General features: G+C 37.5%; 1 protein-coding gene across 2 annotated transcripts in view; it reads left to right on the top strand.

The window, feature by feature from the left end:
- The window catches only part of MED23 (mediator complex subunit 23), a 54,977-nt gene that overhangs the window by 12,868 nt on the left and 16,035 nt on the right, over window positions 1–26,074 (top strand). Inside the window, exons 9-22 of one of the 2 annotated variants that reach the window (XM_077813049.1) lie at window positions 845–957; window positions 1,728–1,823; window positions 2,390–2,407; window positions 11,372–11,572; window positions 12,323–12,466; window positions 15,092–15,237; window positions 16,026–16,271; window positions 16,461–16,603; window positions 17,382–17,556; window positions 19,450–19,613; window positions 20,776–20,900; window positions 21,684–21,889; window positions 22,931–23,111; window positions 24,996–25,166. In XM_077813049.1, coding sequence (XP_077669175.1) covers window positions 845–957; window positions 1,728–1,823; window positions 2,390–2,407; window positions 11,372–11,572; window positions 12,323–12,466; window positions 15,092–15,237; window positions 16,026–16,271; window positions 16,461–16,603; window positions 17,382–17,556; window positions 19,450–19,613; window positions 20,776–20,900; window positions 21,684–21,889; window positions 22,931–23,111; window positions 24,996–25,166 — 2,129 coding nt within the window. The remainder of the gene's footprint in view (window positions 1–844; window positions 958–1,727; window positions 1,824–2,389; window positions 2,408–11,371; window positions 11,573–12,322; window positions 12,467–15,091; window positions 15,238–16,025; window positions 16,272–16,460; window positions 16,604–17,381; window positions 17,557–19,449; window positions 19,614–20,775; window positions 20,901–21,683; window positions 21,890–22,930; window positions 23,112–24,995; window positions 25,167–26,074) is intronic. The other variant, XM_077813050.1, reaches the window with a different exon arrangement.

Here is a 26,074-nt window from a genome sequence, read left to right as displayed (position 1 = left end):
TAAAACTTATACTGTGTGTGTGTATGTATGTATAGATATAATACTACACACGCATATACAGAGAGAGAGTCTTTTGTCTGGTGAAAAAAATTTTCCCTAGAACCAAACCCCCTCCATTTACATTAATTCTTATGGGGAAATTGGATTTGCTTAACATCGTTTCGCTTAAAGTAGTATTTTTCAGGAACATAATTACAACTTTAAGCGAGGAGTTACTGTACTTTAATAGGGTGAATGGGGGAAAATAGTTATCCTTTAATTTCATTTTGTTTGAGGGAAGTTGAAGGCTCAGTGTAGCCAAACTGAATATTATTACATTACTTCTCTTGTGCTTTTGGATGTAATGACAATAAAAGAACTATGACCATCCAGCGAAGAGGCTTGACCCATTTACAGTAAAAGGTCCATAATGGACCATTATGGCTGAAATACAACTCTGCTTTAGTTATAAACATTTATTGGACAAAAAAAAAGTTTTATGGTCTGGGCATATGCTGTGAATAGGAAGACTTCTGAGGATAAATAGTATATTTTAGTGTCATATTACAAGTATTTTAATATATCTGGGGATGTCCAAACTGAACAGTTTATAGCAAAACATAATAGTTGAGTTTGCCCTTTAGCTAATGAGTTGAAATTTCTAATGCAAAAGGAATGATTGGTAACGTTGGGAGCTTCATGCTAGCCAATTCCTGAGGTGGGAGATAACAGATTTAAATAAATGTAGTGGAAAGGAGTATTGTTAGTAGTTTCCGAGGTGGGTTCTTGACCTTTAATGATTAAGTGCCATAGCCGCTCAACTTCCTTAGCATTTATCCTTTCTCATTCTGTGTAATATGTGCAGGACGTTGTAGTCTTCTTCCTGTGGTAAATAACTCTGGCGCCATGTGTAACTCATGGAAGCTGGATCCTACAACCCTTCGTTTCCCTTTGAAAGGACTCTTGCCATATGATAAGGTATGCATGTGTAAGCCTCTTAGTTATGAAAGCTTTGTGTGTTTAATCTATGAAATTACTATTTATTTGTAGATTAGAGAAAGGAAGAGGGCAATAATTTTGAAAACTTGGGCTATCCCATTTTCAGTTAGAACTTCAAAATTAATGAATTTAGTAGTTTACTAACAGATTAAAATCCTCCAAATACATGACACAGCAATGGCAAACCATACACACACCAGGTGGTATGTGATGTTTTTACTGCCTGGCACACTGATGCCCTGAGTTCTGAGAAGCAGTAGGTGTTGCATGCACCTGTTCTGCGTCTGTGTGTGTGAGAGAGGAAGATACAGAGGAAATGGAATGTGGAAAAAAAGAACTGTGTAGTTCATGCCTTGCATAACGGGGCAGGAAACTTGATTTCACATTTTAAATTGGTCTCAGACCCCAGGAGCACTGTGGAGGCAGTGTGCTCAGCCCCTTATTGAGAGGGATCTCGTTGGTCTCCTGAAGGTGCTCTACCCACATTTCAAAGATGTTTTCCAAAAAGTATCCCATCTTCATGTTGTCGAAGAAGGTCCCCCACAATTAGAAGTGTAAAACCAGGAGGAAGACACTCTCTGCTGATACTTACCTTCCTCTTGGGTATTTGAGAACAAAATAGTTCACCACCAGATGGTACATACCTGCAAATATAAACGTATTGAAAAGAATGCATTTTTAATTTTGTTACATTTAATTTAATCTTGAGGCAATGTTCGCGTATGTTTGTTTGTTTGTTTGTTTTTAAGGATCTGTTTGAGCCACAGACTGCTTTGTTGAGATATGTGCTGGAACAACCGTATTCCAGGGATATGGTCTGCAATATGCTAGGTCTGAATAAGCAGGTACTGTACTATACTGTGCTGCACAATTTAATTCTGCATAGAATCTGCACTATTCTTTTCTCTTTTCTTTGCTATAGCTAACTGAGCAAAACAGTTTAGGTCCAGACAGTGATTTTTTTTTTAATATCATATTAGGTAAATTGGATTCTATATTGTACCTATCATTTTTATATTGCTTTAAGGGTGTTTAAATTGAAAAGTAGAGATTTAAAATATTGATTTTTTTTTTTTTGCATTGCTTTTTTTTCCTATAAGGCCAGCCTCAAATATACCTTTGACAGACTATAACTTACCAAAGACAATTAGTTTTTTTTTTTAAAAAAAAGTTCTTGTTAATGTTCATTTAATTAGTTCCCAGAACTTTGTTGTACCTTGTTACTTTGGCATGTTACAGCATTCAATCAATGGAGCACTGATTATATTTTTTTATACCTTTAAGTGGGAGGGCTTGGTCTGACTTGGGATTCCTTGAGGCTGGCCTCATAGTCACTGTTTTGTCTTTTCTTTTTTTCTTCCTTTATTTTTGTTCTGTCCTGTCTTGTCCTGCCCATCCTCCAATGCTCTAGACCTTGAACATTGCTCAGGTATGTTCACAACCTTACTGTTGTATTGTGACTAACGATACGCTGGCCGCTTTGTAGCCACTGATTCCAGTTAGAGAATACATGTACGGTCAGGGCTTGAAATTGGCAGGACCATTAGATGCTAGGACAAGGGCAAATTCTCATTAAAATCTCTTAGGAAATGAGAGATTTATTTAATATGAAAATGTACAGCCCCAGTGGTCCTCTGATCCTAAAATTTTGGTTGGTTTGGACCACCACCACTTCCCCACCTGATCTATAGGCTTTTTCTTGGTTTGCTGGAATTTTCAGATGAAGAGAGATTATTGGTTCAGTCCTTTCTTTCCTTATGTGGATAGAAGAACATTCCTTGAATTCACTTTTAGCACTGTAAATCTGGAGTGGCAAAAACTGCTGAAATGGAGCTTGATGGGGATGTCACATTATCAGGCAGCCTCTGTGACAAATTCCCTTTCCTACATTAACCTTCTAGTGTCCTCCAAGCAGGGTGAACTAAGACAATACAAAGTGCTCGAAAAAATGCTTTTTTAAGCCAAATTTTATAAACCTTCTGTTTTATTTCTTATCCAAATTTACTGTATGGACTTATGCTTGAAATTTTAAATATCGGTCATTGCAGCCTTTTTATTCTTTAAATTTTGAATCCTTCTTAGAGTAGTAACCAGATCAACATCTATTTTTTTTAAAAAAAGTAATATCTGAGATATGTAAAATAGCGTTGCTGTTTGCAATACTATGGTGAAGGTTGTGTCAGTGTTTCCATTTATAAAACTTCTTTCAGGGATTTGTAACTTGATTGTAAAATTTGCATGACTCTGAAACCTTGTGTGTAATATCTTCCACTGTAAATAAAAAAACGATCACATTACACAAATTTCTTTATTTTATCAATGTATTTGACAAATAATACTCCATGGCATGTAATTATCCTAAATATTTTAAAACCAAAATCATATAAGGCAGCTGAAATGTTAAAATATGAAAACTAGCCTCTAGATTAATATTTAAATTAATAGGATTTTTTACCGTGTCTAAATTTCTATTTAGACAATAGATTAGGTTGTCACTTTGTGCAGCTTTTCATGGTTTAGTTGGTAAATAGCACAAGACATAGGCTAAAATGTGTACTGAATGTGTTGTATTTAGTTTATTCGTGGTGGTCTGCCCTTTCAGGCCAGAAGATCAAAGTTAGAATGTTAATTTTAACTCTAAGTTTGCTATTCTCTAATTAAAAGATAACTGAAATACTTTTTTTTTAGTTTAGTTTTTTGAGTTCTAGATGGTAATTTCTACAGTGTTTCAACCTAGAGTGAATTTTTATGGCTAAGAAACAAACCCTTGAAAAACATGGCTTATAATGGAAATGCTGACAGAACATGAACTGTAGCTGTGCTACCATAATACCAATATGTGGGCTTTCAGACCATTGTATTTGCCAGTAAAAGTTTAAGCATGAAATAGGGGGTGTATCAGGATAGAAGAGAAAATATTAAACTGTACACCTTAAAAATCCTATTTTTCACAGTTTTAAGTAGAATATGAAAGTTTATTCACATTTGGGTGTAGGTTAATTTATTATGACTGCATTGATATTTCCAGTAACTTCAATAAAATGTTATAGCATGCTCTTCAGGAAGTGCTATACTGGTGATGCTACCTATAGTAAAATTCTTAACTATTTTTGTGATGATAATCCATCCAGATCTAATAATAATAATAATAATATAAGATCTGAGTTAACCTGTTAAAGGCCAAGTGGTTGTCAGTATAACTGAAACTATTGAAAATGTAAAGAAAATCATTAATAGTGTAAACTTTGTTTTAAAAACTAATTTTGTGCCTTACCAACTCTTAGAAATAAATGCAGAAACAATTAAATCTAGGACCATGATCCTACAGTCATATCTGCCCCTTTTACTTAGCTATGCCTTGCAGACCCTCACTTATCTATCCACACAGATCCAGTTGCAGGATTGGAGCCTTCATGTGTACCTGTTAGCTCATTACAGTAGAAATGTGTTCAGGATAAATGTGATACAGGTAAACAGGACCCTTGACCTGATTATCAAATATTCTTAAAGGTGAACAGCAAAACTGTTAGTATTATTTTTGTTTTTGAACAATGTATAGATTTATTTTAGAAATATTTACTTTGAAAAAGTTCTTTAAGGTACGTGAAAAGTACAAATTAAACTGTTTTTCATATTAACCTTGTAGAGAAAACATCAAGGCAGAGAAAGATACACAATTTTGTACACTGATTCCAGGATTCTCAGTTTTTGTTTAGTCTTTTACGGCTATTTCTATCATATGGCTCTTGATGAAAAATTATAACTTCAAAATATTCTTTTAGTGTGGGGGTTCTGGCAGTTTTCCAATTTCTAGTAATGCACAATTTGGCATGCGAATGTGTGGTACACCATCTTTTGCGTAAGTGTTAAAAATCAAATCGTCCTTTAGGATGTACAGTTTGATCTAATTTGTATTTCATCTCCATCAATATATTACTAATTTCTTCCCAATATTTGTTTAACTTTGTACAGTTTCGTAGAATGTTCGTTATAGCAAATACTTGAAATATGATTAGTTATTTTGGATGCCATAAATTTCGGGACGCCAAATTGCCCTTCAAGGGGCCTCCTTTTCAGAAACTGCTGAACAGTCACCCCTTTATCATGTTTCAGGCTGGCATCCCATATTGGAGTATTACTTTATTTTCTCTGTGACAAATAAACATACATTTAAAACAAATTGAAAACCAGTTCCTCTTTAGCTTAGTTGCTTAGAGTTTGGGTTCCTTGATGGTATCTCTGACCCCTCAAACAGTGGAGTGCTCCAAGCTTTCTTTAACGTGTGATTTCTATCGCTTAGCAAGTGTACATGAAAGATAGCTTGAAACATTTTGTTTCTGTACCTGTAATTATTGTCTGCTGTTAATAATTTTGGACCTTGAAACAATTTTACTCATATTAAAATAGAAAGGAACATAAATTCTGGCAAGTCAAGTGTAAAAGTATAATTAGATGGGCCAAAAAAGAATTTGAAGCAAAAGATACACAGACTCAACAACAAACTTTTTTTTTTTTTTTTTAAAGTACATCAGAAGCAGGAAGCCTGCCAAACAATCAGTAGGGCCACTGAACAATCGAGGTGCTGAAGAAGCTTTCAAAGAAGACAAGGCCATTGTGGAGAAGCTAAATAAATTCTTTGCATCAGTCTTCTCTGCAGAGGATGCTAGGGAGGTTCCCAAACCTGAGCCATTCTTTTAGGTGACAAATCTGAGGAACTGTCCCAGACTGAAGTATCAGTAGAGGAGGCTTTGGAACAAACTGATAAAGTAAACAGTAATAAGTCACAGGACCAGATGGTATTTAGTCAAGAGCTCTGAAGGAACTCACTATGAAATTGCAGAACTACTAACTGTGGTATGTAACCTATTGCTTAAATTGACCTCTATACCACCTGACTGGCTGATAGCTAATGTGATGCCGATCTTTAAAAAAGGCTTCAGTGGCAAACCTAGTAATTACAGCCTAACTTCAGCAGCAGGCAAGTTGGTTAAAACTATAGTAAAGAACAAAATTATCAGACACATGATATGTTGGGGAAGAGTCAACACGGCTTTTGTAATTGGAAATCATGCCTCACCAATCTATTAGAATTCTTTTATGGGTTCAACATACATGTTGACAAAGGGTCCCTCACCAAAGACTCTTAAGCAAACTAAGCAGTCATGGGATAAGAGGGAAGGTCATATCATGGATCAGTAACTGGTTAAAAGATAGGACACAAAGAATAGGAATAAATGGTCAGTTTTCCGAATGGAGTGGGGGTCCCTTAAGGATCTGCACTGGTAACTGTGCTGGTCAACATATCCATAAATGATCTGGAAAAGGAGGTAAAGAGTGAGGTGGCAAAGTTTGCAGACAATGCAGAATTACTCAAGATGGCTAAACCAAACGCAGATTGAGAAGAGTTACGAGGGGATCTCACAAAACTGGGTGACTGGGCAAGAAATGAAATACAGTGTTGATAAATGCAAAGTAATGCACATTGGAAAACATAATCCCAACTATACAGACAAAATGATGGGGTCTAAATTAGCTGTTACCACGGAAGAAAAAGGTCTCTGAGTCATTATGGATAGTTCTCTGAAAACGTGCTCAGTGCGCAGCAGCAGTCCAAAAAGCTAACAATGTTAGGAAACCATTAGGAAAGGGTTAGATAATAAGGTAGACAATATTATGATACCTCTCTATAAATCCATGGTATGCCCACACCTTGAATACTGTGTGCAGTTCTGGTCGCCCCCCTCTCAAAAAGATATATTAAAAATGAAAAAGGTGTAGAGAAGGGCAGCAAAAATTATTAGGGGTATGCAACAGCAAAAATGATTAGGGGTATGAGGAGAGATTAAAAAGACTCAGCTTGGAAAAGAGACCACTAGAAGGCAATATGTTAGAGGTCTATAAAATCATGAATGAGGACGTGTTCACGAAACTTGAACCAGGGGGTCACCTGATGAAATTAATAGGCAGCAGGTTTGAAACAAACAAAAGGAAGTGCTTCTTTGCACAATGCACAGTCAACCTGCGGAACTCATTGTCAGGATGTTGTGAAGACCAAAAATATAACGGTTCAGAAAAGAACTAGATAAGTTCTCGGAGGATAGGTCTATCAGTGGCTATTAGCCAGCATGGTCAGGGACCATGCTCAAGATGTCCCTAGCCTCTGACAGCTAGAAGCAGGAACGGGACAACGGGATGGATCACTTGATAAATTGCTCTGTTTTGTTACTCCCTCTGAAGCATTTGGCTCCGGTCACTGAAGACAGAATACTGGGCTTGATGAACTGTTGGTCTGACCTAGGATGGCTGTTCATATGTTCTTAAAATCTTTGCTGTTCACCTTTTCAGCCAGCCGTGATGGTATAAAGGTTAAAGTAGAATATCCTCTTCTATGCCTTCTCCCAAGCCAGGTTGTAGTTTCATCTCTGCCTAAATCCATTTGTGCCAGGTTGTTTGAGAAAGGAGTTGTTGATTTTACCTTTGTCTATTCATCCTGGAAATGGAATTGAAGCATGAAGTGAAAGGAATGACTTAATACAGTATTATTCAGTTGACTTTCCTTTCCTTCTTCTTTTTATCACATTGTCTGTTTGGTACTAGGAATTTGAATTTCCTGGTATTTCACAGTATTAATATGACAAACATTATGGATCCACTGGTGCTAAGGTGTAAAGTAATCCTTTGATATTTTTTCCATTCGTATGGTTGCATGACAGAAATGACACATACCTCTATTTACTGGGATTGATTCAGCTCCTATTGAAGAAAATGGCAAAATGTTCATTAAACTGGTAGAAGTAGGATTAGACTCGATACAAATGACTGGTTGGAATTTTAACAAGCTAGTTACGAGCCTGGATAACCACCATATTTGGAAAAGAGGGCAATTTGTACCAGTTTTATCCATAATGTCTAAATCATTTATTAATTGTTCGTCAGATAGCTCAACCATCCATATTTTATAAAATATTTGAGAACTATGAGGACAGTTACATTATTTATTGAATTATTAAAATCGTTTAAAAATGTGTTTTCTCTAAATATTTTTTTTATTAGAAGCCAGTGGAAGTTTTTACCAGTTAACTATGGCATTCTTCAGGGATTGGTCTTATAAACTTTTTCAGAAAGTCAGAAATGGCCATTGTAGCACTATTCTGATTTTTTTTCATATTTGTTTGTGGTTTAATCACAGTTTCAAATATAAATCCCCATTTTTCAAGCATTTAAAAACTAGTTTCAGGATGAAACTCCAATTACTAGTCTGGCAATCATTTTTTTAAACCAAATTTAAAAAATTTTATTGTAATAAGTGGGTCTTAGAGGAGAAGTCTTAATTGTTCCAGATACTTCTTAAAATTCATGTATAATTCCAAAAATAGTCCTTTAACCCAAAAAAGGCAAATTAGTAACTGCTACTTCTGGTATTTTAAGGAGTTAAACCATGAGGCTATAGCAGAGTGGGGTGGGAGGAGGTATTTTTTCATGCTTTGTGTGTATATAAAAAGATCTTCTACACTTTCCACAGTATGCATCCGATGAAGTGAGCTGTAGCTCACGAAAGCTTATGCTCAAATAAATTGGTTAGTCTCTAAGGTGCCACAAGTACTCCTTTTCTTTTTGCGAATACAGACTAACATGGCTGTTACTCTGAAACATGCAATAGACTAGTCCATGGGATATGCCTGTTCTTAATAAATTAAAGCCCCAAACCTGCAAACGTTCACATGTGCATAAATTTACTCATGTGAGTAGTCCAAAGCATGAGGTTTACATGTAAGCTGCTTCAAACCTTTATGTACGGAAAATAGTAAAATGCCAGATATTGAGTTAATGCTGAAAGACTGTACTCAAAAACCATTGTTAAGCTTCTTCCCAATACCTTGAAAGTTATTTTAAAGCAATATGAATAGAGGATAAAGTGATCAGCTGTATGTTTGAATTTCCTGGCTCCAAAGTTTGTCCGAACCTTGATATTATTTAAATGTTAAAATATATATTTATTAAGACTTGTTCCTTAATTAAATGTACTGGGGATTTGACTACCGTTTTGTCAATTTTATTATAAACTATAGAATAAAATGTACATTACTAGTGGAAAATTCCTGCTGGAAATTCTGGCTTTCTTTTTCACGGTCATATTTTCCTGTCTATTGTATAACTTGAATAACTTTTATTTTTTAATATAGGCTAAGGTTGGTGGGCTGTTGGACATTAACCCACTGCCTATCAAGCTAGTGAATTTCAAGCCCTGTACACAGTAGTTTTGCATGCTGGATTATGAAATAGTCTGTAGTGTTGTCTGTTGCACCCTGCTCTGCTTCATAATTAGTTGCATTTGGAAAAAAGTATTCTCAACTGGTGGTGTTAATATTGCTCTTTGTAAACCTGTAATGTGGTTGATATGTGACAATGGCATTGTGTATTTGGAAGAGAAGGTGAAACAGAAATTGATGCTTCCCTTTTTAGTTAGAAGTTTGTGTTAAGCATGCTTCAAGAAAGCACAGCTAAACTTGTAGCTTTCTGCAGTTTTGAGCTGGCAAAGAGCATGTAAAAGAGGGGATGATGTTCACTATGTTTGTCAAGTTTTTCCATTCTTGCATTTTATTCTTAATTTGAAGGAAAAAAATCCCTTTTTCATGGCAAAAGACTAATATTGGTTAAAATTAGAATGAGCATCTCCTTTTAGCAATTCTTTCCTTTTTTATTAAAAAGGTTTTTAGGCTGCCTGGCTAGCAAGTCAATGAATTCATTTGTTAAGAAAGCCCTACATGTATTTTGGTAAAAAAAAAATTAAACTTCTCTTTTCTTTTAAAATAATAATTTTTTAAAAAGCCTTTTTTGCCTCTAGAAAGGGACACTGTATTTTCATGACTAGTATTTGAGCAGCTCAGTTCCTTCTTTTCTGTCATCATTAAAGTAATACTTTTTTCTTTAATTAAGGTTGCATTATGTTACAGGCATTAGGTGTAAAAATCTAAATGTAACTATTTTTAAACCTAGTCTGCAGAATGACGCAATAGATCTTCAAGCCTTAGCACTGTATGGAATGAGTCAAATTACACTCAGCTTTCCACCCCCTCAATAGCATGTAGGGCTTATCATTCTGTTTGAAAATGTATAAACATAAAGTAATACACAGTTCCTTACAAAAGTGTTTACAATATAAATTATGCACAGAAAATAGTCTAAACTTGTACCAAAAACTTCGAGTACTGCAGCTATTTTATTTTTCTCTATATATACACACACATATGTACCCACACATAATGAATATATTCTGTATTTGGTCATTGTTAAAAGACATCACGGAAGAGAGGTATTTTAAGAGGTGATTTATTTATTTGTGTGTTTAGGGGCCTGGAAATTGCTTATCACACTGTGGAGAAGCTGCAAGCTAAATAATTTTTGTGGTTCTCATCACCGTGGTATATAAACTAGTGCTTCACCATTACTTGGGACACTAATAATGTCTAAGACTATGTCTACCACTTGGAGCTAGTTGTGTGATTCCCAGCTTGAGTAGACATGTGGGGTGAAATTCCCAGCTTGAGTAGACATGCTCCCACTAGCTCTAATCGAACTAGCTTGCTAAAAATAGTAGCATAGCTGCAGTATCATAGACAGTGGTGAGCCACAGTATGCACTAACTGCCCTGAGTACAAAACTCCCAAACCTTAGGGGTATGTACTCAGGGTGGCTAACCTGGGCCACTGCTCTCCATTGCCCTTGCTACTGCAGCTATCCTACTATTTTTAGCACTCTAGCCCTCAAAGGAGGGATCACACCCCAGTTCCAAGTGTAGGAGACCATGATTTATAAAATAAAAATTGTTAGTGTACCGTTCACCTTTAGGATCCTAACCAAAGGCCGTTTCTTGCTGCCATTGAAATCATTGAGATTTCTGCTGTCAACTTTAATTGGAACAGAATTGAACCGGAATTGAAAGCGATCATACATCCCCTTAAGATAGCCTATCTGAATATTTGTTGTCTTTGGAATCCATCCTTTGTTTTTAGTGGTACAATTAGTGTTTTCTCTTCATATACACATAGACTCAGATTTAGAACACTTGGGCTTTGCAGGTGCCTATTAGATTCATGAATACTATGGCAGAAAAATAACATTTTGTACTGAAGAAAACTGTTAAATAATTCTCAGTTGATACTTGGTGTATGCGTGGAGGGGCAGGGAATTAATATGTGGTAGAATGTAAAATTATTTGTGACCTGTAACACAGTGCAGCTTTAATACACTGGCTTATCCTTTAACTTCTTAAGTTCAGACTTCATTTCATGCTTCCCAGCCTTCTGTCGAAATACTGTACTGAAATTGTTACCATTGTGTTGAAGTTAATTGAAAAGCTTTTGGAATACTGTATCTGGTCTCTGCCTTGCAGCACAAACAGCGCTGTCCTGTGCTGGAAGACCAGTTGGTGGATCTCGTTGTATATGCCATGGAACGTTCGGAGACTGAGGAGAAGTTTGACGATGGTGGAACCAGCCAGTTGTTGTGGCAGCACCTTTCCAGCCAGCTCATTTTCTTCGTGCTCTTTCAGTTTGCAAGCTTTCCTCACATGGTCCTGTCACTCCATCAAAAGGTACCTTTTCTGTGGCATTCTCTTTTGGTAAGATGTGAAAAAAATCTGTCTCTGTGAGACTGAAGCTTATAATCACACTGGCAGAGATGAGATGAAGTATTCATACAACATAAATCATTGTGTTCTTCTTAGCATATGCACAATGTGCCTCAGGTCTCATGTGACCAGGACTCATCACCAAATTTGGTCTGCTGGTTGGATCATTAGCTTCCCCAGCTTGGGCCGAGTACTGATGGGGAGTGCGACGTGGACACTGATTCATCCCCTGCTCCCTATCATGGCATTAACTGGTTAGGTCTTTCTCTTCGTTGCATTAGACTACAGGATACCATGCTGTACTTGGATACATTGTAAAATACATTTGCAGCTGGATTTTGAAGGTGGCCTTGTTTTCTTTCAGATTATACTGTTATACCCTTGTACTCAAACTAAATATTGTAGACCTAGCCTTTATAAAAAGCAGCTGATTTTCAAACCCATGACCCTTTTAGTTTTTGAGACCATTGTGCCCATGTTGTCCCAGTTATGGAAATGCAAATCCAGTGTTTCTAAGAAGTTTTTTTAATGTTCCCCAACAACTTGTGGAAAGCTTAACTATTTTAACTTACTGCTATATATATATATATATATATGAATGAATCTTAAGTGTTAATGTGCAAGAACTGGTTGGTTAGAGGCAATTTTTCCTCTGCCTGCAGTGTATCTGTTCCTAAATAAGGTGGGGTTTTTTGTGTTTTTTTTTTTAAACAGTTGGCAGGACGAGGTCTTATTAAAGGCAGAGACCATCTGATGTGGGTACTATTGCAATTCATCTCTGGCAGCATTCAAAAAAATGCACTGGCTGACTTCCTCCCAGTTATGAAGCTTTTTGATCTCCTTTACCCTGAAAAAGAAGTGAGTTTTCCATACAAAATTTAAAGCCAGAGTCATAATTGAATGTGTTAATTAAAATGAGCCTTCAGGAGTAATAATAATAATACTAGCTCTTAACGTGTACCTTAATAGTGTGTCACATAATTCAACAGGGAATTACAAAAATAAAGTGAAAACTACCGTAAGCTCAAATTTTATGTGCTGAATTTCTCTAATAATTAAATTTGGGTGGAGGGGACACATTTGGCACCACAATAAGTTGTAACTAATCTTTTAAGAATTTTTTCTATTCTGTGAAAGTCTCAAGGACTTCTTTTTCTTCTCTATCAATGTTTGGTGGCATTTCTGATACAAAGGGTTTCAATGAGTCTTTGGGTATCTGGGATAATGCAAAATGATGCATTCTCATATTTTTAGTGAACAAGGCATTTTAGGGGTATTGTTTGTACTTTTAAAAGGTTAACTAACATGATTTGAAGTGATGTTGTATGCAATTGCAAACCCACACTGTGAAGTTACTGTAGGGGTGGAGGTGAGGGGGAGAGTTGTGTGTGTATAAATGGCTAAATAAAGGGCAAAAATAGTAGCAGCCATCAGGTGTCTGACAGCATCTCTCTTTGAGAGATAATGTTGACTGTAACAGTGTCTGCTTTAAGTTTATAATCTGATTTGCAGAGGTGCTGAGTATCCACAGCTCCACTTGCAGGCAAAAAGGACTCTAGATGCTCAGCATTTCTGAAAATCAGACGCACTGATGTTAAATAAGGTACATACTTTACCCTTGATCTTTGTACGATCTTCTAACTGGTATCAGTTAATGTTGCAGACCTGGCCCACAGAAGATGATAATTAAGAGCTCATTTGTGGCTTTGACAGGAACTCTAAGCAAGAGGCAACACATTAGTACCTCAGGAGAGTCCCAGGAAGCAGATTGTGGTCAAGTCACAATCTGCCTCCTAGTTTAACTCTGCTTGATGGGGGAAAGCCCCTGTGGGAGGCCTCTTGTACCTAGTGCTAGGCAATGTGTTGTAGTGGAGGCTGGAGCCTAAGCTCTGCCCACTCCTCACCCTGTCCTGTCCCCTTTTGCGGAGGGAGGTATAGCAGCCCTTCAGACAGCACTATTCCTCCTTTCCCTTCTTCCTTCTTTCCCTCCACCTATCCCCAACCACTGCTACCTCTGAGTCACGAAACCAGCACAATGGAGTAAAGGGGGCACTTTATTCTCCTTGACTCCTTTGCACTGCTGTGCACACAGAACCACCATCTGGCCTTAAATATATAATTTGGCTGTCTTCACAGCCTTAGTTTTACACCTGTTTCATGCTGAATGCCTCCCCTGACCTGGTAGTGCGATCTTCAGCACACAGCTATGCTTTACACAACTTTCATTTCAGCACTGCAGTTCTTCTTTTCTCCTTAAGGAAAAATTAATCTTTTCTCAAGTGAGAGAGTGGGTGGAGTTTTTAAAATTATTTCATGCCATAAATAGAGTAAATAAGAAAATATCTTCTTTCAGAAAGGGCCCCCATACGAGAGCACGAACCACAAAAGTGATACTAATTTTGTATTCTGACTGGCAGTGATTTACCACACCGCTTTCCCATCCTGAAATGCACACTGTCCTGATTAGTTGCTGAAGTTGGGCATGGGGACACATGCTCGCGCACACAAATAGTTTCTGTAATGTTTGTGTGCATAGTTCCCATTGCCAGCTGTGAGATGAGCACTCAGACTTGCAGTCACACATCCTGCACATTGCACCCTGCTTGCAAGTAGCTCCTGTCACTTTGGATTTATGAACAGGCTCTTTGTGCATTTTTGTAGGAGCGAGAACTAAGTTAGAACATTTACTTTTTGATACTTCTCTGTCCTTGGGTTCTCTGGTGTGCATCAGTGTATAAAACCAACTGGATTTTGTCTCTTTCTACAAACCAGTTTTAAATGCAATTTAAGTAAATTGAGCAGATTACATCTTTTTCTTGTGGGATATTTGACTGTCAGATGCAAAGGCATCCTTTTTCCTGATGGGCTGTTAATGGAAGTTTTATATTGACTGTCAAAACTACTGTTGTTCTCTGTCTTTCTGTATTTTATCTCTCTTTCCATTTTTGAGCTTTATATCCCATAACCAATCTCTGAAATTTGTGCTATGCAAAACAGTCTGCGTCTGAAAGCATTTGGTTGTAACAAAAATAAGTATTTAATTCCCTTGACTCCTATATATTGTAAATGTAAGCATTTATCCACTGAAGTTTTTGAATGATTTATTAGGTTCTCTCTCATTCAGTCCTTGGTTCCTTTTGACTTCAGCTGGAGTTGTATGCACATGTGTGAGACCAAATTTTTTTATGTAAGTGTCAGAGTAGCAGCCGTGTTAGTCTGTATCCGCAAAAAGAAAAGGAGGACTTGTGGCACCTTGGAGACTAACAAATTTATTTGAGCATAAGCTTTCGTGAGCTACAGCTCACTTCGTAGCTCACGAAAGCTTATGCTCACATAAATTTGTTAGTCTCTAAGGTGCCACAAGTCCTCCTTTTCTTTTTACATAAGTGTGTTGCATATCAGAAAAAGACACTGGATCAGTGAATGTTAGTTTTGTTCCAAAGGTTATACATACAATATGTAATTTGTGTGTTCTTTCTTTAGTGTATTCCTGTACCTGATATTAACAAACCACAGTCAACTCATGCCTTTGCAATGACCTGTATATGGATACACCTGAACCGAAAGGCTCACAGTGACAACTCCAAATTACAGATTCCCATTCCTCATTCTCTTAAGCTTCATCATGAGTAAGCTTGGTTTGTTTCGGTTTTTGGTTGGTTGGTTGGTTTTTGGATTTTTTTTGTTTGGTTTTTAATTCCATATTACTGCTTATTCCTAGTCAGGACTAAAGAAGAAAAAAGAAAGTTCTAAATCCATGTTTAGAATTTGTTTTGTGTGATATGACGCAGTGTCAGTTTTTTCAGTTACTCTTAAAAACATTGAAGGTGAATTATTTTGATCATGTTTTAAAGGACTGTTGTCAGGTAGCTCAAGCCCAAATGAGTGTCACATAAACTAATGTTAAATATTTTCATGGCATTTTTAAGAAGAATAATTTCTCTTTTGACTTTAAACAGGTTTCTGTTTTCCTTACAACTCTACCATTACACTTGTGCTATTTATTGAGTACCAGAAAGTGAAACAGACTATTTTCCTGTTCAAAGTGTGTGAAATGCAAAAAAGTAAACAGTCAATAAATGGTGAATACTAAATTATGTTTCGTTTTCAGTTTTAATAATCTAAAATATAAATAACAAAAATAGGATTATTAAATAACTTTTAGCCTAACACATAACTCCAACAATTGTCCCTTTACCCAAGACTTATGAAGCTATTCTAATATTTACCTGCCTGGGCACAAAATCCTAATCACCTATTTACCATGATCGTTGAATGATAATGAAAAAACAAAAACTTTACAATGGAGTTACATGAAGGATTAATTTGGCCTCATATTTGCAGTGCAGATAGGTCTTGTTTTTCTTTCTCTTTTTCTGTTCTTTCACTTAACATTTAACCTGTCTTGATTATGCAGGTTCCTTCAACAGAGTCTAAGGAATAAAAGTTTACAGATGAATGACTACAAGATCGCCTTATTATGTAATGCATATTCAACCAATTCAGAATGTTTCACATTGCCTATGGGTGTTCTAGTAGAAACTATTTATGGTAATGGCAACATGAGGATACCTCTTCCAGGAACAAATTGCATGGCTTCCGGATCTATCACCCCATTACCAATGAACCTCTTGGATTCGCTTACAGTTCATGCCAAAATGAGGTACAGTAATATGGTTTTAAAATGTAATCGATTTACTTTTATCTGTGGATCTTAATGTAAGTGTAACTGTATAAAGAGGAAAGTTCATTGTTTTGTTTTCTTCAAAATGTATAGAACTTCTATCTGCTTATACAACTAATTTCTTAATAGTTTCAAGTACATACTTTTTTTTATTTTTATTTTTTTCAGTCTTATTCACAGCATAGCTACCAGGGTGATTAAACTGGCCCATGCAAAGTCTAGTCTGGCCTTGGCACCAGCACTTGTGGAGACATACAGTCGCTTATTGGTTTATATGGAAATAGAGTCCTTGGGCATCAAAGGCTTTATCAGTAAGAAAAAATGTTTTATTTAATAATACTTTATATTTCATTAGTACCCAGAAGCTATAATCAAGGTCAGAGCCCCACTGTTCAAGGGGCTGTATAAATATTTAGGAAGAAACAAAGAGTTGCTGCCCCAAAGAGTTCATATTATATAGCCCCAGTCCTGCAATAGATTCTACACGAGAACACCACTGTGCCTGCGTGCCATCTATTGTAGGATCAGGGCCTAAGTATTCTGACTGTTGTGCATAAGTATGTTGTTATCCTCTACAGATTCTCTCTTAAGCTTAAATATACTTAATTGGTCAAGCTCAACGTGCAAGTACATTTTCACTTTACTTATTTGTACATCTGCACTATATTGAATTTTTAATTAGTCAGTATGGAATAAATGTAATGCACACATCTGAAGAGAAATAACACATATTAGAGATGATACTTGTGCGTGTAGTGTTAGAGCTAATTCATTCTTTTAGTAGTTTAGGGCTTGCAATTTAATATAATAACTATGCTTTTACATCAGGTATAGATTTCATTTTCATGTCCGATGTTAAGAGGAGTTGGTGATGCGGTAGTATGTTTTTCTTAGGATAGACTTAAAACGCCTATAACTAGATAAAATATCACTAAAGATTTGCCTGATCTTGTGGTTTAAATGGGAGAGGCATCTAGCTACTCGGTACATATTTTATAAAAGGGTGTATATTTGCTCATATGAGTAAAATAGCCTTTTCCAAATGATCTCACTGGAAAATACTTGATACATTCTCTTCTCTCTTATTAGGTCAGCTGTTGCCAACAGTGTTTAAATCTCATGCTTGGGGAATTTTGCACACGCTGTTGGAGATGTTCAGCTACCGTATGCATCACATCCAGCCTCACTACAGAGTCCAGCTGCTGAGCCATCTTCATTCTTTGGCTGCTGTGCCACAGACCAATCAGAACCAGCTTCATCTCTGGTGAGTGAGGGTAACCATCACTAAACTTTTATCCCCTTCCTTAGTAATTTATTGAAAATCCTGCAGGACCTTTACAAGATAGGTTGTCAGTGTTTGCCTGATACACGCATCCTGCTAGCAGCTGTTGATTCTGCGAGGAAAGTGTTAAATGGGTTCTACTGAATCTGAAGAAGGTGGCTTCATTGAATGTAATGGAGCAAGATACTATCAGGGTATGGACTGAACAGTAGGACTAGCCAGAAGACAAGAATTCCATTTCACAACAAATTTCAAGGTTTTAGCATTTGGTTTTGTTCTGCATCATTGCAAGACCTTTAAAAGTGTTCTACGAAAAGCCAAAGAGAGATACTGTCCCACCACAGAGTGGCAAATAACCCAGGAGTTAGGGCACTCTCACTGGGATGTGGGAGACCCGGGTTCAAGTCCTTGCTCTGCCTGATTTGCAGCTGCAACTTGAACTTGTCTCTCCCACATCCCACCTGAGTGCCCTAAACGCAGGGCTATTGAGTTAGTGTCACTCTCTCTGACCCAGTGAATATTTAATTATTAATCAAAGTGGAACCACACCAATTGGAGAGATTAGTGGACACCCCCTGCAGAATACTCACTAACCCAGTGATTAGGGCTTTCATCAAAAAATTCCCTACCAGCTCCACTGAGAGTCCTGTGATAGAAGCTCGAGGTGCAGTCAAGTGTGGGGAAATGGCTTGAGTTGAACTTAATTGTTGAAAGGTCCTTGTTAATAAAGCCAAACTCTAGGAAGGGTATGAGCTCTTGAGTGAGTATCAAGCTCCTTTGTCCAGATCAGTTTTCTCAGTTGATACCAAGGAAGTCCTTCTGACTACATTCTGATCTCTTAGCCCAAGTACAACTGTAAGTTGCTTAGTAATTACCCATCTCTGCTGAGAGAGCAGGGAAAAAGTGAGGGGGTCAGAAAAGTGGAGGAGTCTGTTGTCATTGATTATGAACTTTTGCGTGTCTCTTGAAAGATAAGATCATAGTAGAGACCTGTCAACACGGAATTAGAGGTACACAACTAGAAATGAAACAATTGGACTCTGCATTGTAGGTTTCAGAGTAACAGCCATGTTAGTCTGTATTCGCAAAAAGAAAAGGAGTACTTGTGGCACCTTAGAGACTAACCAATTTATTTGAGCATGAGCTTTCGTGAGCTACAGCTCACTTCACGAAAGCTCATGCTCAAATAAATTGGTTAGTCTCTAAGGTGCCACAAGTACTCCTTTTCTTTTTGCATTGTAGGTGTTTAAGTAAATTTAGATGATACAATGTCATTATCTCTTAAATTGCTTCTGACTAGCAAGTGAGAAAACTAGTTGTAATTGGACCAGTGAAGAACTTAAAATAATGCACCTCAAATGAAAAGCAATATTTTATTTCCCTTCTCCACCCCCTCCCCCTTTGATTTTAATTCAAACAGTATAATAACTATCTGGCACTGTAAATGGAGAAGTTAGCTTTGCAACTTCCTGTACCACATTTATCTCTTTAAATAATGACTTCAGATCTTTGGACCGAGATTCTCAAATGTAAAAAAAAAAAAAAAAAAAAAAAAGATTTTTGGGTGCCCCACTGGGGAGTTCTTGCCCCTTTTCAGAAGGTATGTGCTCAGCACTTTCTTAAAACCCAAAGATGGAGGCATCCAAAATCACTAATCACCTAAAATTCTTGGCCCTATCCACCAAGAAGCACAAATACATTGTTCTTTCCCTACTAAAACTGTTTTGAAAACAATTATATACATATTATATGAAGCAAAAAGGTAACAAATGACAAGGAGTACTAAAGTTTTTCAGTTTTATAGTAGCAGTGTATTTATTTTTATATTTATTTATTTATTATAAAAAGCCTAACTTTTTTCCTTCTCTTCTTTAGTGTTGAGAGCACTGCTTTAAGACTAATCACAGCGTTGGGCAGCTCTGAGGTCCAACCACAATTTACACGTTTCCTTAGTGACCCTAAAACAGTTCTTTCAGCAGAGTCAGAAGAACTCAACAGGGCTCTGATTTTGACTCTAGCAAGAGCAACACATGTGACAGGTAAGAGTGAATTTGTCAAATAAGGGATAATCTATGTGAAAGTGAATTAAATCATCTTCCTCCAAATAGAGAGATACCACTCGGAGGTCAGCAGCTAGCATTAATGCAGTACTAACATTCTGAAATCAAGAATTAAATGTCAGTAATTCTGAAGTTAGTTTATTCTACAATGTAAAGTCAGTTAAGTTGCACATAGATAGTTTCCATTTTAGTTTTCCTTATTAAATTTAAATGCTCACGTACTAATGCACACCATAAATATATATGGAATGTGCAACAGGGCTAAAGTTAATGTTGTGGAAGAAGCCTTCTTAAAGGCGATCTGCAAAGCAAAAGAAAACTTGGCTTTTATGTCCTTTTTTACCTTTTTATGATTTATAAAGGTCTGATTTATGAAAGCTTTTTTTTTTCCTGGTTTTTTTTTTTTTTTTTTTTACTTTGAAATTTCAGATCTAGTCTGGAGACTGACTGGAGAATTAGTACAATTATAATATCAGAAAATCCAAGAGAGTGAAAATTTGAATGGGGAAGGGATTTTTGGCATTTTCTGACTGTTTTGCTCGATTTTTTTGCAACCTTAACATTGCATTATCACTAGCTTTTTACATTGACTAAGTTAGAATGTTTAATAGGATAATGCTTCACATGCATTTCTGTTTGGAAAAGTTGATTTGATTCTTTAAAAATGATTCTTGGAATTCCATGTTTATTGTCTCTCAATGATTTCCATATCATACCTACTCGGTTTACAAGCAAGGTGTGTTTTGCAATTGCCAGTTCAGCAAGCTAAGCCTAGTATCTTAAAATGAAACTGGGTTATTTCTAGCTCATTTGTCAACAACCATAAAGATTCTGCAACTGCAGCATAGGAATTCTGAAACTCTTATCACTTCTTACTTTGCGTCTTCAGCAAGATAGAATCCAGCCCATTCTCCCCACAGGTATGTTGGTTCTACAGAATTAATCAGGAGTGTGAAAAAGGAAAAAAGGGAGGATGGGCAATATAAACATTTTAGACAGACAAATAAGTAAACCTGTCTGTGTTTTCCAAGATTTAAGTCCTACTAATATAAAAGCCTAAGGAGGAAATGTCAGTTTTATGTGAAGATCCAATTTCACCAATCCGTTGTGTTTGATTAATGTTGCATATGTGTCCATTTAGACTTTTTCACAGGCTCCGATTCAATTCAGGGAACTTGGTGCAAGGACATATTGCAGACTATCATGAGTTTCACTCCCCATAACTGGGCTTCACACACACTAAGCTGTTTTCCAGCTCCACTGCAGGTAATTGTTTCAACCTAAGTGCTTGAACAGCTGGGAAAATAATTATCTCAGTGGGATCTTTGTTGTCCCCTTCATAGTTAGTTTTCTTCCCTTCTACATTATGCTCAAGTCACATGAGAAATCATGCATGGTTTTGAAATGGTAGGTGTTTTAGGATAAAATGTTTGAGAAGTGGTTGTTACCAAAAAAAGATAAAGCAGTGTTTGCAGATCTTTGCAAAATTATCCAGTTGATGTACATGACAAATGACTTCTTTCACATTGGAAAAGGTTTTCATTCACAGTGGAGATATGTCAGCAGGTTTTGCATCTGTAGTTCTGGCAGGGTGTGCTGCCACTTTGAGGTGTCCTGGTTTGTGGGGAGCTTGCTTTTGATGATGAGATTGGGGCGGGGAGCTGTTTGAAGGCCAAAAGTGGGGGGTTCAGAAAAGATTTCTTTAAGGATGGGATCCCCATTGAATGAGTTGTAGTTGTTTGATGATACCCCAGATGGGTTCCAGTGTGGGGTAATAGGTGACAACTAGGGGTGTGTGGTCAGAGGGGGTTTTATTTCTGTATTGAAGCAGCTTCTCTCAGGGTGTTAAGGTGGCTGTGACACTGAGTACATTTCCCAGACCTGAAGAAGAGCTTTGTGTAAGCTTGAAAGCTTCTCTCTCTCCAACAGAGGTTGGTCCAATAAAAGATATTAACTTGTCTCTTTAATATTCTGGGACTGACATAGCTATAACAACATGGCTTAAATGTTTCAGACTTGTCAGTTAATAACAAACAAACTTTATTTCAGGCATTTTTCAAACAGAATAATGTTCCCCAAGAAAGCCGTTTTAACCTAAAGAAGAATGTGGAAGAGGAATACCGAAAGTGGAAGTCTATGACCAATGAGAATGATATAATCACCCACTTTTCCATGCAGGGCTCCCCTCCCCTATTCCTTTGCCTCCTATGGAAGATGCTGTTAGAGACTGATCACATTAATCAGATTGGCTACAGGTGAGCTTTTAGAAGTGTAACTGCATTCTGTACCAGTTATAGCTTAAGGGGGTGGTAAGCTTTCTTAAGTACAGTGGGCACAGTTCTTCTATACTAGGGTAGCAGATTTAGTACATTGTTAGATGGTGGGTTTTGATGTACAGTTAGAAGGATTAACATACTTTAAGGATTGCATAATGTCTAACAGTAGTGCTTACTACTGGTTGGTCCTCTTTTTATCTCCTGATAAAAGTGACAGATGCAGGTGAACGATTCAGCTGTTGAGTTGGAGTTTTCTGGGTGGTGGGGAGAGATAAGCAGTCTACAAAGTCAGAGTTTTATTTATATTGAAGTACTGTTTTGGACAATCTTTCAGTTCATTATTTACTATTTATTTGAAATATTTTAATAACTTTAGTCAAAAGCAAATACTAAAAGCTTTATTGGGTTTGACTGCTCAGAAGGCTTATTTCTGAATTGAAGAAGTCAATAATTTTCATGGCTGTCTAACTCTCATTTCCAGTTTTAGAAAGCTTAACACGTGCTGTACCCACACAAAATCAGTTATCCTCTTTCCTCCCTCACTAGGCCTGTCAGAGCAATTACTAAATATCTGATAAAATGTTTGATAGGCTTCCCTACAGTTAGGAAATGTGACACCTTTGGTACTGTGTGTGTAAAAAATATTACAGAAAAAATTAACTAGTTTTAGCAGCATGTCATATCCTACTGAAGAATTCAGTTCTACAAGACTGATGCATGTATATTTTTAAAGACTTGTGGCCAGAATCTATCCATGAAGCTGAAAATGATTTATTTTTACTGCTAATTAGCAGCTTGTGGCATCCTGACCTTGGAGTGCCCTCACTTCTGGGAGTTGGGTTACACTTATTAGCATGTTTTGATGTTGTATTTGAATGCATATTTTGTATAAAAACTTGAAACACAATCCTGCAAAATTGGCCAGATAAAAATGTGTCAGGATTTCTATAAATTATGCAGACTGCTTCTGCTATGTGCATATTACAGTAACAAGATCATTTCTTTTCCTCTGCTTGCTAGAGTTTTAGAGAGAATTGGGGCTAGAGCTCTGGTTGCTCACGTTAGGACATTTGCGGATTTCTTGGTCTATGAGTTCTCCACATCAGCCGGAGGCCAGCAGCTCAACAAATGTATTGAGATTCTTAATGACATGGTGTGGAAATATAACATTGTAACACTGGACAGGCTGATACTGTGCTTGGTAAGTATGACCTTAGTAGGTTAGGTGCAAGATGTTTCTTTATCCAAAATTTGGCCAATGTCTTCTGATCCACTTCTACAGCAGTCACTTGCATAGGTGTATTTTGACTTCAGTTTTTGGGGAAGCAGCTCCAGGGCGGCACATAGAGGGCAAATTCCATGCCTGCCTGAGGCTTGCTGTTTGGGAGGCAACACCCTACTGTTCCCCCTGCCCCCTCAAACTATGCCCATTCTTGTGCAAATATATTGAATTGAATAGTGACTAATTACTAGTTCAATAATCAAGTAGTACTATAGAATTACAGATTTTTTTTCCCCCCTAAGTGAGTGAGTGAAAACTAGGAGTATCACAATTGTCTCATTCTCTGGTGGGAAGAACTCTGTCTAGCTTTATTGATCATATAACAGCATTGAATGAATTGGAATTATTGAGAACCAGCCCCATACAATGGTGTTGGTTCTCTTCCCTCTTAGCTTTGCAATGACTGTTCATAGTTTGAAAGGGAACAAGGTGCATGACTGATGCCATATTGGAAAATAAATGGAAAACCTCATGTGGCCTTTGCACAATGCTATCTTTGTTTCAGGGAGGTTAAAGATCTGCCAGCTGTCTCAAAAGGGTGGGTGCAAGGGATTGTATGCTCTGTCTCCTTTAAGTTCCCTAGCTCTTTTCATTGGTTAGTAATTATCAAAAAACTAGCTAAAATATTGCTTCAGGAGGTACTATCCTTTCACCAGATTTTAAAATGTCTCTTCCTGGTATGGATCTAGTGCTACCAAAAGAAATGTCCAAGATGATACATTAAAAACTGAATGCAGTGTTTGCAGTTTCACAAGTACCTATCCCTGGAATGACTAGAATTTTGAAACTGACATACCTTTCTTGATACTATCAGTGTTGGAGGGATGTTCATAAAATGGTTTTGGCAGATGGGTCAAAGCTATGATAGGGGATGCCTCTCACTGAGGAACATGGGAGAATTTGTCCACTGGGAAATGAGTGTGTTGATGAGCACTTATCAATGGGAGGGTATGGTGTCCAGAGTTCAGACCCTTGTTTCCATTCTGTGTCTACACGCACAGAATATAGTGAATGGGTGTGTTGGCTGGCCAATTATATTAAAATTAAGATGTTTAATCACCCTAAAGTCATTAACGATGAGGATACTTAATCATTGGAACAATTTACCAAGAGTTGCGGTAGATTCTCCGTCACTGGCAATTGTTAAATCAAGATGGAATGTTTTTTTCAAAAAGATCTGCTTTAGGAATTATTTCGGGGAAGTTCAATGGCAGGGGTGGCCAACCTGAGCCTTAGAAGGAGCCAGATTTGCCAATGTACATTGCCAAGGAGCCACAGTAAAACATCAGTCACCCCCCATCAGTTTCTCCCCCCGATCAGCTCCCCCGCCCGACTCCCAGCGCCTCCCGGCCACTGTCAGCCTTGCTGATCAGTGCTTCCCCCTCCCTCCACGCACCTCCTGATCAGCTGTTTTGTGGCATGCAGGAGGCTCTGGGAGGGAGGGGGAAGAGTGAGGGCACGGCAGGCTCGGGAGGGGGCGGGAAGGGGTGGAGTGGGGGCAGGGTCTGTGGCAGAGCCAGGGTTTGAGCAGTGAGCACCCCCCGGCACATTGGAAAGTTGGCGCCTGTAGCTCCAGCCCTGGAATCAGTGCCTAGACAAGGAGCCGCGTCTTAACGTCTGAAGAGCCGCGTGCGGCTCCGGAGCCAAAGGTTGGCCACCCCTGTTCTATGGCCTTTGTTATACAAGAGATCTGACTAGATGACAATGGTCCCTTCTGGCCTTGGAATCTATGAATGAAAGCAGACAGCATGAGCTGTAATTTTACATTGTTCTGCAATCTAATACTTGTGTTGTTTGTTAAAGGCTATGCGCAGCCATGAAGGAAATGAAGCGCAGGTCTGCTACTTCATAATTCAGTTACTCTTACTGAAGCCTAATGATTTCAGAAACCGAGTGAGTGATTTTGTGAAGGAGAACTCTCCAGAGCACTGGCTACAGAATGATTGGCATACTAAGCACATGAGTTATCATAAGGTACTATAGATTACACCAGAGGATTGTGCAATGTGTGCTGTGCAGTTGGGATGCTGAAGCTGTCCTTTGTTTTGTGTATTATTTGCATTTTGGTTATATGCCTTGTTCTGCTATTCAGTGTGTCATTTAATACCACAGCAATAACTTTTAAAGATACATTTAACATTAGTAACTTTTGAATATTTGGGTTAATGTAAAATAATTTTATGTTTACAGAATAATGTAAAAAGAAAATGTGCATGTAATACTAAAAGATAGAAGTGACTGAAGAATTAGGAGTCTCTGCTCATCTGAATATAGTTTAATCCCACATTTAATGCTTAATTTTTTCTGGAAGCCAGTCAGAAAGAATAAGGACCCAGTTTCTCTTTTGTGTTTGTGAATTGGGGAAAATATAGATTATTTGTTTTTTCATTAATATGGGTTTAACCATTAGTAATCATTAAGGGGCAGTTTTAACTAGGCTTCTGCAAGCTTCCACAGTATTGAAAATAGAATGTAACACTCACAGGAAGGGAAACATTCCAGATTTTAGTGTTGCCCAAAAAGTGGGAACTGCTGGCTGGGGCAGGGCGGGGCGTGACAGTTGGAATATTATATAAATCTTAAACTGTTCCCCGTCACATGATATATAAGCACCATCCCGCTATGCTTTATATGTCATGCGTGTGGTTCCTTCTCATTCCTTTCCCCAGGGAGAAATCACATACAAATTATTTTTAATGTATTGATTCAACATATGACAGACCAGTGTTCTCAGACTCCAGGGGAAGCATGTAATGTAAAATAGAGTTGATTTCTCTCTTGATCTTCCTTGGAGTCTTTGACAAGAAGGGTGGATAAATGATGGTATCATTGCCTGCCTGCTATCAGGATTAATTTCCTTTTAGTACTTTACACCTCCCTGA

The sequence above is a fragment of the Eretmochelys imbricata genome, chromosome 3 (assembly GCF_965152235.1).
Source record: "Eretmochelys imbricata isolate rEreImb1 chromosome 3, rEreImb1.hap1, whole genome shotgun sequence".
Taxonomy (NCBI): Eukaryota; Metazoa; Chordata; order Testudines; family Cheloniidae; genus Eretmochelys; species Eretmochelys imbricata.
Note: the sequence above shows the minus strand (reverse complement) of the source record. Positions and strands in the feature narration are given on the sequence as shown.